The sequence below is a fragment of the Bos javanicus genome, chromosome 11 (genome assembly GCF_032452875.1).
Source record: "Bos javanicus breed banteng chromosome 11, ARS-OSU_banteng_1.0, whole genome shotgun sequence".
NCBI lineage: Eukaryota > Metazoa > Chordata > Mammalia > Artiodactyla > Bovidae > Bos > Bos javanicus.
Window position 1 is genome coordinate 24,860,506 of NC_083878.1, and position 14,098 is coordinate 24,874,603.

Below are 14,098 nucleotides of genomic sequence, written 5' to 3' on the forward strand. Positions count from 1 at the left end.
AGCCGCAGGTGCTGGCTGCTGCTGCATTGGACTGCACAGTACACACGTTTTCATCACTGCAGAAAGAAAGGTCCGTTGGATGTCACTGCCCTGGACAGTGAGGGGGCACCTGCTAAGTTGCTTCAGTCGTGTCTTGACTCTCTGCAACCCTATGGACTGTAGCCTGCCAGGCTCCTTTGTCTGTGGGATTGTCCAGGCAAGAGTACTGGAGTGGGTTGCCTCCAGGGGATCTTCCCCACCCGGGGGAACCTGTGTCTCTTATGTCCCCTGAATTGGTAGGAAGGTTCTTTACCACCAGTCAGGACCTGTTAAATAATAGAAAATGGATTCTTTGGGGAGTGTCATTGGGCTCGCTGAGAATCAGATCCCTCAACACTTGGCACCTGTTGAAAAACTGCCACGAGCTTTTCGAATATCCAAACCAAGAAAGCCCCCTGTTACAAATCTGCTTCATTGTCAGACTTGCCATGGCACCCTACCCCCCAGCATCCACCTGGACACCTACTTAGGAAAAATTTAATGCCCTGTGAACTCAAGGCCTCGGTACTTTTTTTGAAAACTCGTCAGGTGATATTAATCTACAGCCAGGGTTGCAAAGCACTGATGTAGGTGATGACATTCTTTGTGATTAACAAAAGATTTAGCTGAAATATTTCAGACTTTTCCAGAGTGTACTGTCAGGCACCATCACTTGCGGTGGTTACTGTGGTTACACCATTCAGCTGCTTAAAGGCGCTAGTGACATACCAGCTTAGAAGACTCTTGTTTCTCTTCTGGGAGGTATACTTATTTGCTCCCAACCATGTCTTGCCTATGGGGGGACATTTGAGGGGGTCTTCCCCCAATGTATGTATGCATGTATCTTTAATGGCCTGTGAATTAGATGAGACAAGGACACTCTGAAGTGGAATCTGGGAAGGCAGCATCATAGATTCCTATGTCGCATCTCATCTTTGCTTCTTTATTGGACTCCATATCAGGGGAAAAAAAATACTTTGTTTTCTAGTATGAATTGATAGCTTTCTAAATTTGGGGGCTTTTCCTACTCAAGTTCTTTCTGAAAATACTTGATATTTAGATTTTTTTTACCATCTAAATACATCGTGTCCAACACAGATGTGAATTAAATGAATGTTATGTATCCATACAATGCTTTTGATTCTTTTCTAAGTAATACTATTAAAGTCTCTTCAGAGAGATTCAAACAGTATTTTTAAGCACTATGTTAGGAGGAATGCTTCCTGGAGGACAGTACTTTGCCGTGATTGGTTAAATCCTTCATTCACATAGTGCCGGTGTTCTTATCTTAGAAGCTTGGCCTCTCTGGATGCCAGCCAGGCACCAGATTGATGAACCCTGTGAAGAAGATCTGTGTGACCCCGTCCTCCTGGGCCATATTCAGAAAATATCCACAAACCGTATATATCTTACTGGCATTGATTTCTTGTAAAGTTGGGAGGTCTCCCACATGCCTAGCAAGTAATTCCTAACCTGTTTGCTGACATACCACCTAACCTCCAGTGACTTCAGGAAGCTTCATGGTTCCCAAATTCACGTAAATTCATTTAGATGTATAAATTTGGGTATTTTCCATACAGCACTGTGGTGGATTATAGTGCCAGGGAGGTTAAGACATGTCACTGAACTGCTGAAGGCTCCTGGAATAATTAAAATACTCTGTGTAAGTCATTAAAAAGTATTTTGAATTTATTAACTTTTTTTTTTTAATTTCTTTTTGGCTGTGCTGGGTCTTCGTTGCTGCATGGGCTTTCCTCTAATTGTGGCTGCCGGGTGCTGTTCTTTGTTGCAGTGCTCGGGCTTCTCGCTGCAGTGGCTTCTCTTGTGGAGCACAGGGTCTAGGCCACGTAGGCTTCAGTAATTGCGATTCCCAGGTTCTAGAGCACAGGCTCAGTAGTTGCGGCACATGGGTTTAGTTGCTCCGAGGCATGTGGGTCTTCCAAGATCAGGGGTTGAACCCATGACTCCTGCATTGCCAGGTAGATTCTTTACCACTGTGCCACCAGGGAAGCCCCTGAATTTATTAACTTTAAAAATAAAAACCATGTGAGCAGAAAGCTAGTAATGCAAAAAGTACAATCAAAATTATCAATAAGTTTTAATACAGAGCATAGGAGATAAGTGATTTTGAGTCTCTGTTGGCTTTACTGTAAACTGTAAGACCTTTGTGATTTATCTGCAGTAGTTTATTGAAAATCATCAAATGCTCACATGTGAAGCCAGCATAATATGGCACTTCAGTAATTTTTTTATTTGAATTCCCAGTGTTAGTAAAACCTAAGCAGAAAAAGATCCATCTTTTTGTATAGTCAGATAGATGATTAATTATTGGATCCAGTTGATCAGAGGTAGTGTGCTATTGGGGAACTTTTCCCCCAGCATCTTCTTTGGAGATAGGGGTTTTTTTAGATCTCCACATGCCATGGGTACTCAAGAAACAGACCAGGAAAATTGTACTCTTCTTGTATACAACCTGGAACCAAGATTTCATTCTCAAAAATGAAGTCACTCTAATTAGGGCCACTAGTGACTTGAAATAAGGCCCGAGGTTGTAGTGTCTGTTTCAGGCCTTCCGAGACTGTCTTCCCTGGAAGTGTAGCGCTGGTAGTGCTCAGGGATGGCATCCAGGTGGAGGCACCAGCAGGATACTCCCAGGTTCCGAGTGCTTACCCTTCCCACTGTGGTCAGTTCTCTTCAGTCCCACAGTTCTGGCTCACAACCAAAGACCTGCTCCAAACCATAAGCCTCATTTGGTTCCAGAGGCTGTGATACTGCTCTACTCCAGGAATTCCCAGTGAATGGCTACCAAGAAGACAGTCTTGATTAACTGTGAGACTACTTATCATTCATTCAGAACTCTAAACACATTCTAATGATTGATGTGTTACTTTCTAGGGACATTCCAGCTATATCACACACCTTGACTGGTCCCCAGACAACAAGTATATAATGTCTAACTCGGGAGACTATGAGATCCTGTACTGTAAGTATGAATGCTCACATACAGCTGAGGTGTGTCTGTCAGGGGGTAGTAAAGAGCAGGCTCCATGAAGTCTGAAATGTGCAACGCTGCACAGTGGCCCCTCTAACCTGACAAAGCACGTGCTGCTCAAAGCTGACCAAGGACTGAGAATCTCAAAGAAAGTAATCAGTTCATTCAAATGTCATGAGAAATTACTCAGGGAGACTGATCCTGCTCTGGATGGTTCTGTGTTTAACAGCTCTTCCTGGAGACAGGAAGGAGTATAATGGATGGGCATTTATGCTTTTTAAAGAAAAAAGAATAACTTCGGTGGGAAAGTTTACAGTTCTGTGTCTGCGTGCATGTTCATTGCATCCAACTCTTTGCAACCCCCATGAACTGTAGCCTGCCAGGCTCCTCTGTTCCTGGAGTTTTCCAGGCAAGAATACTGGAGTGGTTTGCCGTTTCCTACTCCAGGGGATCTTACTGACCCAGGGATCTAAAACCATGGTAAACACTTTCTTTTCCTTTCAGCTCTGTCTTAATATGTTTGAGTGTATGGATTATAAATACAAGTAAACATGGCTAGTTTGAATCAAGATGCATTTTCAAATCCATTTGTACACAAGCACTATGAATATACTTCCTGTTTTTAAATTTAAAGGGGACATTGAACATGGCTGCAAACTAATGAGGAATCGATCAGAATGTAAGGACATCAATTGGACGACATACACCTGTGTGCTAGGCTTCCAAGTCTTTGGTAAGGATGTTGCACTTGATGGGAAAAGTCGGTCTTGTGTGGTTTTTATGTGTAATACTTAAATTTCTAAATGAAAGATAGTCTGCATGTATTCTTTTATTTCTTATTGAAGTACAGTTGAATTACAATGTTAATTTCGGCTGTCTAGCAGAGTGACTCAGTTATTCATACACGTACATTCTCTTTCATATTCTTTTCCACTGTGGTTTGTTCCAGGGTATTAATACAGTTCCCCACACTGCACAGTAGGGCCTTGTTGTTTATCCATTCTGTACGCGCCTGTTTGCATCGGCTAACTCCATGCTGCCAGTCCCGCCCTCTCACACCCTGCCCCCTTGGCAACCACGACTGTTCTGTGTGTCTCTGATTCTGTTTCATAGACAGGTTCAATTTGTCATATTTTAGATTCCACATATAAGATATCATAATAGTGTGTGTCTCTCTCTGACTTCCTTCATTTACTACTACATGTGTTCTTTCGTGTTAACTGCTATTAATGTCCAATTCAGAGAAGTTAAATACATTAGGACTGAACCAATACAAGGTTTGTTCTCTACAGAATCCATTGGTCCCTAATAAATATAAGACAATTAAAAAGGAAAGGCATTTACATAATATTATGGATTGCCTTTCACGTTTTTTCCTCCAGGTGAAAATTGAAGCTTTCAAATTAGTAAAAATCATTTTCAAAATAACAGCTTTATCATCACATACCATATACCACGTGTACAATTTGGTTATTTCAGCATATTCACCAGATTGTGCAACCATCATCACTGTTGAATTTTAGACCATTTTCATCACCCAGACAGAAATTCTCTGCCCGTGAGCACTCACTCCCCTACCTCACCCTTCCACAACCTCCCAGCAACCACTGATTTCCTTTTTATAATGATTCTCATACTCAGGACAGTTCATATAAATGGAATCATACAATATGTGATGCATAAAACTGGCTTTTCCCTTTAGCACAAGGTGTTCGGGGTCTGTGTGGTAGTGTGCATCGGTGCTTCGCTGTGGCTGAACACCCCCGTGCGCAGCTGTTCCGCACTATTCATCATCAGTTGAGGGACGCTGAGGTCGATTATAAATAATGCTGGCATGAACAGTAACGTACAAGCTGTAGTGTAGACGTGTTTTCATTCTCTTGGGTGTATACCTACGAGTGGATTTGCAGGGTCGGATGGTAATTCTTTGTTAACCTTTTGAGGAACTGCTGGACTGCTTCCCACAGTGGCCGCACCATTTTCCCTCCTGCCAGCAGCGCAACAGGGTTCTTTCTCTGTGTGGCTGTTGGGAGCTGGTTGTTCCTTTGCATGTGGGTGTCCGGCTTTCCCACTACCATTGGTTGACATATGAAGGCATTCTCAGTAGATGTTATTTAAAGATAAAACGTGGAGATCATTCCTAATACAATATTTTGAACATTTCTAGAAATCTGTCCTTTGACAATTTTCTCAGTCTTTGCAAGACTGTAGGATTCCTTCTAAGAAAGTTAGGATTAAAAAGAGATGGTATCCTCTGTAATTAGAATACTTAAATGGATATGGCACCAGTACCTAAAGCAGTACCCAAAATAGGAGGGTTTTTCCCTTATCAGTGTATCTCTGCCTTCTGAGAGCTGGACTCTCTCCACCCTGGTGGTAGATCTGAACGTTTCTTTATGCAGTGTGCATTAGAAAAAATAATCCATTATAGGTACTTGTTCTAAACTAACTGCTATAGAGATGTAGAAGCCAACTAAGTAAGCTTGGAAGAAATTAAAATAATCCTGACTAGTCCGTAAACAAATTCATTATTCTGGGTGAAGCTGAAGCAGTGGCCAATAGGTAGTAACTTACCTAGTTATTTTAATGAAACAGTATTTAATTTACTTATTAAGAGATGTCAATTACCAGTTAACATATTAACTAGAGACATATTAATACATCTTTTGTTACTCAAATGTTATTGACCAGAGATGTTTCAGTATTCACTTACCTAACAAATCATTGGCCACAGGCATTAGTTTCTGCAAAAATTACCTGGTCAATAATGTGTTAAGTGTTTTGTCTTTACCAAAATTAACCCCCCTCAAAAAAAAAACTGTTCTCTAGAGCAGTATTGAACTAGAGGAGGCCAGCTTCTCAACTCTTACATACTATTTTTAGTCAAGTAGGGATTTGTGCTGATCGTGTTGAGCATCACCAGTGCCTCAGGATGACTCAGAATAGTTAAATTTGCTGTGTCGGCTTTTGGGCGTAAATCATGGTTCCAGGGAAACTCTGTGGATAGCGTGACAGACTAGTGGGGTATGACCTATGCATTTCCATTAAGGAAGAAAAAGTTTGGTTTTTGTTTTTTTTTTAAAGTGCCTGCCTGAAAAGGAGCAGTGAAAAAATATGTAAATTTGCAACTGCCCAGAGTCCACGTTGCAGAATTAGTGCCCACGTTGCTTCTGCACTCTGGTACAGAAGTAACTAAGAATTTCCCCTCCAGCTAGAAACTTTGAGGAGCTTATTGTCCAGTTGAGACAAGCTATATTTATTAGCCCCACCTGCTGGTTACTAGTGAGTACTTTGAGTCTTAAAGTCTTAAATTTTCAATCTTGAGGTTATTTCAGTTTAATTATTATTAGTTAGATTTCAGAAAAAATTTCATTTGAATGAAGTATTGAGGCACTAAGAAATCCATAAGGGAAATTTAGCAGCTAAGAGTCTGAACACAGATGAAAATTAATAAGTTTCTAAAATAAACATATGTAGCGTGGCACTTGTATTTTTCAGACTAATTTTTCTAACACTGCACCCCCCGCCCCCCACCATGTTTCCATATCAAAGGTGTCTGGCCAGAAGGATCTGATGGGACAGATATCAACGCGCTGGTACGATCCCACAACAGAAAGGTGATCGCTGTTGCTGATGACTTTTGCAAAGTCCATCTGTTTCAGTATCCCTGCTCCAAAGCAAAGGTAAAACCAACTTTATAAAGACTAGTGTTATATTTAGGGCCCTTTGTTTGGGGGATAATGTTGTGTCGATGGTGGGAAAGTATTTGTAGACAGGCTGCTAATTACTCTCCATGATGCTAGAGTGCACAGGGAGCATGAACAGGGCCATCTGTGAGCGTCCATGCAGGCAGCGCTCGTCCTTTCCTTCATTGTGGTAAAAGAGAAGACACTTGATGACATGTCACTCGTTTGGTTTTTTTTTCATTTTTATGTCTTAGCAGTTTTATGTTTCTTCTAAACATATTAAAATATTTTATTTTTGATACACGATCAACATTATAAGACTCCTAAACCATCTATAATCCTACCAACCTAGTAAATTGTCCCCTTGTCATCTCAGTAGAATAGTCACTAAACTCTTAACAAGTATACCAACCTGACATCAGAAGAGACATTTTTTAAACACAGTCTAAAAGCACAGCTGTCCAGTTACTTTGTTTCCCACATGCTCTGCTGCTGCTAAGTCGCTTCAGTTGTGTCTGACTCTGTGTGACCCCATAGGCAGCAGCCCACCAGGCTCCCCTGTCCCCGGGATTCTCCAGGCAAGAACACTGGAGTGGGTTGCCATTTCCTTCTCCAATGCATGGAAGTGAAAAGTGAAAGTCGCTCAGTTGGTCTGACTGTGTAACCCCATAGATGACAGCCCACCAGGCTCCTCCGTCCATGGGATTCTCCAGTCACACATAATAGGTATTAAAAGGAAATTGCTGCTAGCTTTATTCTTCAGTCAATGATTTGTGGTTTTTTAGCTTGTTTCACAAGCTGAATTGACCTTCCTAACCTAGTCTCCCCCATTGCTGTAAGTAGGCATGTAGGGAATGAATTTAATTTTGCTGTCTGATTTATTTCACGTAGGCTCCCAGTCACAAGTACAGTGCCCACAGCAGCCATGTCACCAATGTCAGTTTTACTCATAATGACAGTCACCTGATTTCAACTGGTGGAAAAGACATGAGCATCATTCAGTGGAAACTTGTGGAAAAGTTACCTTTGCCTCAAAATGAGACTCTAGCGGATCCTACACTCACCAAAGCCCCTCCCTCTTCCATCGAGAGTGTGGTGCAGTCTGATACCCCCACTCCGCCTCCTTCCCAGCCCTTAAATGAGACAGCTGAAGAAGAAAGTCGGATAAGCAGTTCTCCCACACTTCTGGAGAACAGCTTGGAACAGACCGTGGAGCCCAGCGAAGACCACAGTGAGGATCAGAGTGAGGGGGGCAGCGAAGACCTCGGTGAGCCTGTTTATGAAGAGCTAGCCAATGAGCTAAGCGAGGAGCAGAGCAAAGCCGCCCTTCCCGGGGACCAGCAAGACCCCTCATCCCTGTCCTAACACCAGGACTTCAGTGCGATTCACTTTTTCCTTCAACTGCATGTGGTCTTGTGATAGCAGAGTTCAGATAACATGCCGAGAAGTGATGAAGAATCACTATTGATGGAGTTTTGGTTTCCACGTAATCTGTTTTCAACAATCTCATCTTCCGTCTCTTAAATGCAGTCAACCTAAAGGTTCGGTTTGACGTGTGTTGAAAATTAACCAAACTTAATAGTAGGAAAAGACTGAAACATTGATTATGTCTCAGAAATTACTGTGTATGTGAGTAGTATGATGTAAATACTGGAAACAAAAACAGCAGTTGTATAGATTTAAAAATAAACCCCGCGTTATCTGAACAGGTTTCTTCAGGAACAGCCAGAGGCATCACAGACACTGTCGCTCATCTGTTCATCTACTGGCTCAGACTGTGCTTTTTTTTTTTCCTGATGCTGAAAATCAGAAAAACAAAAACCAAAAAAAACTCTCACTGAGACCCTCCCACCCCAGATATCTAGTGGAAATTTTTAGTTAACGAAAACTTCAGTATCGCTCTGAGCAGTGGTATGGCCTTCCTGAATAATAACACCATTTTCTCATGCTGCCAGCAGACGTCCAGACGTGCTTGTTAGTCTACTATGTAGGTGCTGCCTTTTCTAAGTCAGAGTGAGGAACAGTCCCTGAATTTCCTGTGTGCAGATCTATTTTATCTTAGAATTAAGAAAGCAGTGGTTTGTTAAAGAGCTTTTAATGTATATTAAACCATTGATGCTCAGAAATAATGGATTCCGCCAAGGATCCCTTTACTGGCCTAAACATTTTCAAGTGAATGGAAGAAAAAAAAACCACATGCCTATAAAACGAAACTTGGCTAATTTTAGCTTAGCCTTCATCATAATTTGTTCCCTCAATAACAAATATTAATACAGTAAGTTTAAATGATTAAATTGGTGCTTGAAATCCATTGGTTTAGTTGTAATTTTTATACAGATTGAGGGATAAAATAACAAATTGCAAATTGTTTTTTACAGAAGTGTGACAGTAGTCACAGTGATTTTTTATAAATTGCATACTTAATAGACTTCCTATATATATGGTGATTTTATCTGGTGGAGTTGCTTTAAGCCTTGCAGTTCTGAGTGACTATCCTCTGCTACTGGGGGCAGTGCATGTATTTTTATGCAGTGGATAGTTTTGGTTTTTTGTTGTTTTTTTTAAGTTTTGTCAGACAATTGTTTTTCTTAAGTATGTGTTTCCTATTTTCAAAATAATTACTGACAAATATGCATTTCCTATATATTTGTTTCTACTTTGATTATAAAAAGACTTATTTTTTAACTTGCTGCATTGTTTGATATCTTTTTGTTGTTGTTAGATCATGTTTAGAAACTTCAGATGAGTTCAGAAGTCTTAAGTATGCAAGTGTTTACGTGATTGTGCCATTCCAAAGTGCTTCAGAACTGTCATTCCCTTCTGTCTTCTCAGGAGTAATACAAGTCAGGTATTTCATCATCTGGTAACATACAGACTCCCGTGAACGCCCAAGGACACTCACCACATTTGTATTCAGATGCTGTATGTAGGGTGTGGGTGTGTGTGAAGGGGTGAGTGGGTGTAGACACTTACTCTGTGTGTCTCTATAAGAAGATACGTGCCACAGTGAAGATACTCAGTGTGTATCTCTGTGTATAGATATATGTTGTGTATATCTCTTTCCTTTTGTTTACAACTGTTCAGAAAAAAAACCTCAAAGCAGTTCTCTTCACAAGAGAGACTCCAAGCAACCCATCATTTTTCAGTATGTTTATACATAATTATCAGAGGGCAGCAGCAGTATCAGGCATATATTTTTGCCTGTTAGCTGTGGTGATTGAATCATCAGGTCAGCATGTGCTAGACCCTGCAAAATAATAGGAGATGAACAAGTAATTCTAGAAGAAGAAAAAAGCATTTTGTAAAGTACCTGGGGGATACCGCTCTCCATGATAAGCAGGGAGTGTATCTGGGGATATCAGTCACCTTTGGGGTTGCTGTGTACAATGAAATTTATATTCGTGATATTTGTGATATCTTGGGTGGTAGTTTCAAAAAGACACTACTAATACGCAGAAAGCGTTCCAGCTCTCTATTGCTGGCAACTACTGTTTAACAGTCAATTAAATCTGTGATTATGGTTGGAAGTGGGTGGGATTATGAAATTGTAGATGTTTTTAGAAAAACTTGTGAATGAAAATGAATCCAAGTGTTTTATGTGAAGATGTTGAGCCATTTCTATCATGCATTCCTGTCTTATGACAGAAAAATTTGAAGATTAAAAAATAAAATAATCAAAATGTTTCATTTGTCTCTCTAAATGTGTCTTGAGTCTTTCTTCCTTTATGCTGCCAGTTTCATCCAGTTATCAGGAGACACGACAGACAGTTCAGAAGGACACATTTATCAGTTGACCACCGCCGCTATGGATACAGCCATTCTGGTGGGGACAGACTCCATCTCATAAAGCTAGAGGAAATTACTTGTGATTTACGCTTCCATTTAATAGGCAATAGCTTCGTTTTAATTTATCTCATGTCTGCACTCACTCACATGTTTACATTGGGTGATCCTAGCTACCTGCCTCCCCAGTGTCTGCCTGCGGGAAGCCCTTGAACTCAGCATCGCGCTTTCTCCATCTCTCCTGGGTTGCTTAGTGGCACGTCCTCTGCACACCGCAACCATAAAGTAGCTGCTGCACATTTTTCTTTACGAAGAATTAAGTATTCCATACATTTCCCAGTTTTACAGTCATGGAAATGATGGGGTTTCCATCATCACCTTATTCATCCGTGGTGACTCTGAATGTATGTTCACAGCCACACACACACACACACACTAACCTGTGAGAGGCATCCTGGGCCAGCAGTTCCTCTCCACCAGTTCTGAGACACAGTGGCTGGCAGGCAGCAGAACAGACGCACTAAACAATATGATTTTTCTGACAAGGACAGGTTTCTAGGACAAAGGAGACAGGCTGAAGAGCAGGTATGCTGGCCGTGAGCGGAGCAGAGCTGCTGCCCGAGGAGTCTCTGCAGCCAGAGCCCCTGACGCCCCAGCCTCATAAAGCGCACGGGGTGGGCTGGGGTTCAGGAACAGGCCCACGTTCACTCACCAATGACCTCACGCCAGGACGCCATGCGCTGTAACTCCAAAGCTGGAGCCTCTTCCACTTACACTGGGAGAAAGACATTCTTTAGAAATAGGGAGGAAGAAGCAAAGGATAAGGGTGAAGATTCACAGATTTTGGAAAGGAGATGGGGCAACGTCAGAGGCCCTATGTCATCTCAGTCCGCAGTCCAGGGGAGGATGCTACACGTCTGTCATCATCACAGAAACAGGCTCTGCTGAAGAAGCTGCCTTCGTCCAGGATGCCCAGGACTGGCACCTTCAAGGACCTTAGAAAAAGTTTCCAGGCATTTTCCCTGAAAAGTAGATGCAATCCTTTGTAAAGGGCAACTGCTGCTCTCAGGGACTACAGTCATCTTTTACAGAGGAAACCTGGATTTCTACGCCACCCTCATTAATGGATTCCTACAATAACCTCTTATACAAAAAAGGCAAGGGAACTAAAAGAGAAGTAATCCCAAATGGAGGAAGAAAGTTTGGTTCCTATAGACATGTCAGCGTGTTTCATTTCTGAATCCGTGGGTGACGTCCTCAGGAGACCGTAACTTACTGAACACGTGTGATTTTTAATTTTACCAATCCAGAAATATGGAAGAAAAAGATACCACTTACATAGCTCAGAGGACAAAAATTCAAGAAATATGGGAAACAGAACCTGAGTGCTCATGGATTATGACACATCCATATAGAACTAAATGTTATTCAACCATCATAGCTGACACTGTTGTAACATTTTAGAGCTTTCCACCAATTCTTTCAACCATCCTACATTCGATCACCATTTTCCAGGTGAGTAAACTTACAGATGAAAAGCGAGGTCACCCTAATAGTACCAAGTGACTGAACCAAGATTTGAAGGCAGGTCCTCCTGCCTCAGAGTCCCTGGGATAGCTCTGCAGCTGGGCACTATAGGAGATGCTTACTACTGAAGAGTAATATAGTGATTATTAATAACAAAAGAGTGAAATGGGCTAAGCTTCTGATAGGAAGGATTTGAGACCAGTATATCGAAAAATCACAGAAAGCAGCTAGGCTTTGGAACGGTCGACTCTCGGCTCTGAACAATCACAGATGACAGGGACCCCTCCCTGGCACAAGACCCCTCCTGCCACCCCTACAACTGGAGTGGGGGCCAAGCTTCCAGGCCACCCCACAGCACCTCCCGCCAGCGCCTCTCTGCACTGCCTGCCCGCCTTGGCGCCCAAGTCCTCAGTCCCTGAGGTTCCATTTTAAACCTATTTGTGTGGAGATGCTGCTCCCTTATTTTCCAACCTCTGAGCAATTTCTGTTTCACTGAAAAAGAAGCACAGCAGCTTGTTTCTTCACTGGTCAAGTGCTTCTTCCCTTAATCTCTGGCCTCTCCTCTCCCTCAGCAATGTAAACACGCAGTCCTGAAAGCAAATTTCCCTAGGGAGTCACCCAGGGACAGGTGAATATGTGTAGCCACCGGTGCTGACGACTGTGTCAGCAGGATGACGCACGTGCACTTTGCCAGATCTCACTGAGGGAGCTGGAGACAGAGTGCTAGAAGGGGACTTAGGAAAAATAACTATAATAAAAAGCAAAAGCCCACATGCCTAGTCATCCGTTTCATTCCTGGTATTCCTGTAGCTACCAAGCCAGAGTGCGCCCTAGGCAAGGTCAAGGGGTACTCGAGCCCACCCCTCCACAGTGATGCCCGTTCAGCCAGCACGGGGTTGGGCTGACGTGGTGACCTGGTGGAAGCAGGGAAGCCGCATTCTCTTAGCGCATCAGCCATAGAACTTTCTCAATTAACACAACTGTGTAAGTTATGTCCAGGCAGGGCAGGGCCTCTTCCTTCTGCAGACTTTCAGTCTCTGCAATAAAAATATTGTGCTGCTGACACAAAGAGGGAGCAGGTCTGCACCCAGCAAGCTTGTGTGGGACTCGGATCCACAGGCACATATCAGGTGTACGTACAAACCTCCTCGTACAAAGAACTCGACCGGGCCCAGCGGGAAACCTGGTGACGAGAAAGATACAGGCCCTGCCCTCACGGAGCATGGATCCTGGGAAGCCAATCTGGGAAGTTTACCATCTGTATGCTTCCATTCATAACCCTACTGAAGTGACAATAAAGAACAGACTAGCAGTTGCCAGGGGACTGCGAGGGGGGAGATGTCACCTAGAGGGGCGGCACGGGGGCCCTCTGATGATGAACAGGCTCCATCTCCGTTGTGGGGGTGATGAACCTACACGTAGCACTAAATCGCACTGGGGGAAGCCAATTCAGACCTGTAGTTGGCACGACTGCTGTGCAAGCGAACCCTTCCTGGACTTAACAACATGATACACTATATATGATGGCACCATTGGGGGGAAGCTAAGGGAAGGGTTCCCTGGACTCTACACTTTCTCTAAGTCTACAGTTACTCCAAAATAAAAAGTTTTCCTGAAGTAGTGATATAGAAACTCCCTTCTCTTTATGCTTTTGAAGGAAATATGGAAACAAAAATGGGCTTTAATACAACACAGATTTTTTTAAATAAAATTTCTATCCTGGTGCACCTGAGGTATTCCACCTGTGATCGCATAAAACACTGCCGATGTGGAACACGCTCTCTGCAGCTTTCCCCACCTCTGCTCGGCCCCCACAGGGCCTGGGGGAGCCCCTGGAAAGGGGGAGCTCACTGGTCAGAGGGTGTGCCTGGGAGCACGGAGGCTTTACCTGCTCGTGGCTGAGAAACAGTCAGTGCATCATCCTGCCGCTAGCAGTCCTCCCCGTCCCCGGGCCTTCACTGCTCCTGGGTCCACTCTGGCTTCCCTTCTGCCTGGTTTGAGTGTCGCTGATGCTCACTTCCTTTCTTGGAAATGCTTGCATGGCAAGTCCCCCACGGCTGCCTTCCCTCAGGTGGTTGGGCTGAATCACCTT

At 43.0% G+C, this 14,098-nt stretch overlaps 1 protein-coding gene across 7 annotated transcripts in view; it reads left to right on the forward strand.

The window, feature by feature from the left end:
* Window positions 1–10,383, forward strand: part of EML4 (EMAP like 4) — a 154,597-nt gene extending 144,214 nt beyond the window's left edge. For all 7 annotated transcript variants that reach the window (XM_061432181.1, XM_061432184.1, XM_061432185.1 and 4 more), the window contains 4 exons: window positions 2,914–3,001; window positions 3,645–3,743; window positions 6,563–6,693; window positions 7,588–10,383. In XM_061432181.1, the coding sequence (XP_061288165.1) occupies window positions 2,914–3,001; window positions 3,645–3,743; window positions 6,563–6,693; window positions 7,588–8,061 (792 nt within the window). In that variant the 3' untranslated portion in view covers window positions 8,062–10,383. The remainder of the gene's footprint in view (window positions 1–2,913; window positions 3,002–3,644; window positions 3,744–6,562; window positions 6,694–7,587) is intronic.
* The last annotated feature ends 3,715 nt before the right edge of the window (window positions 10,384–14,098 follow it).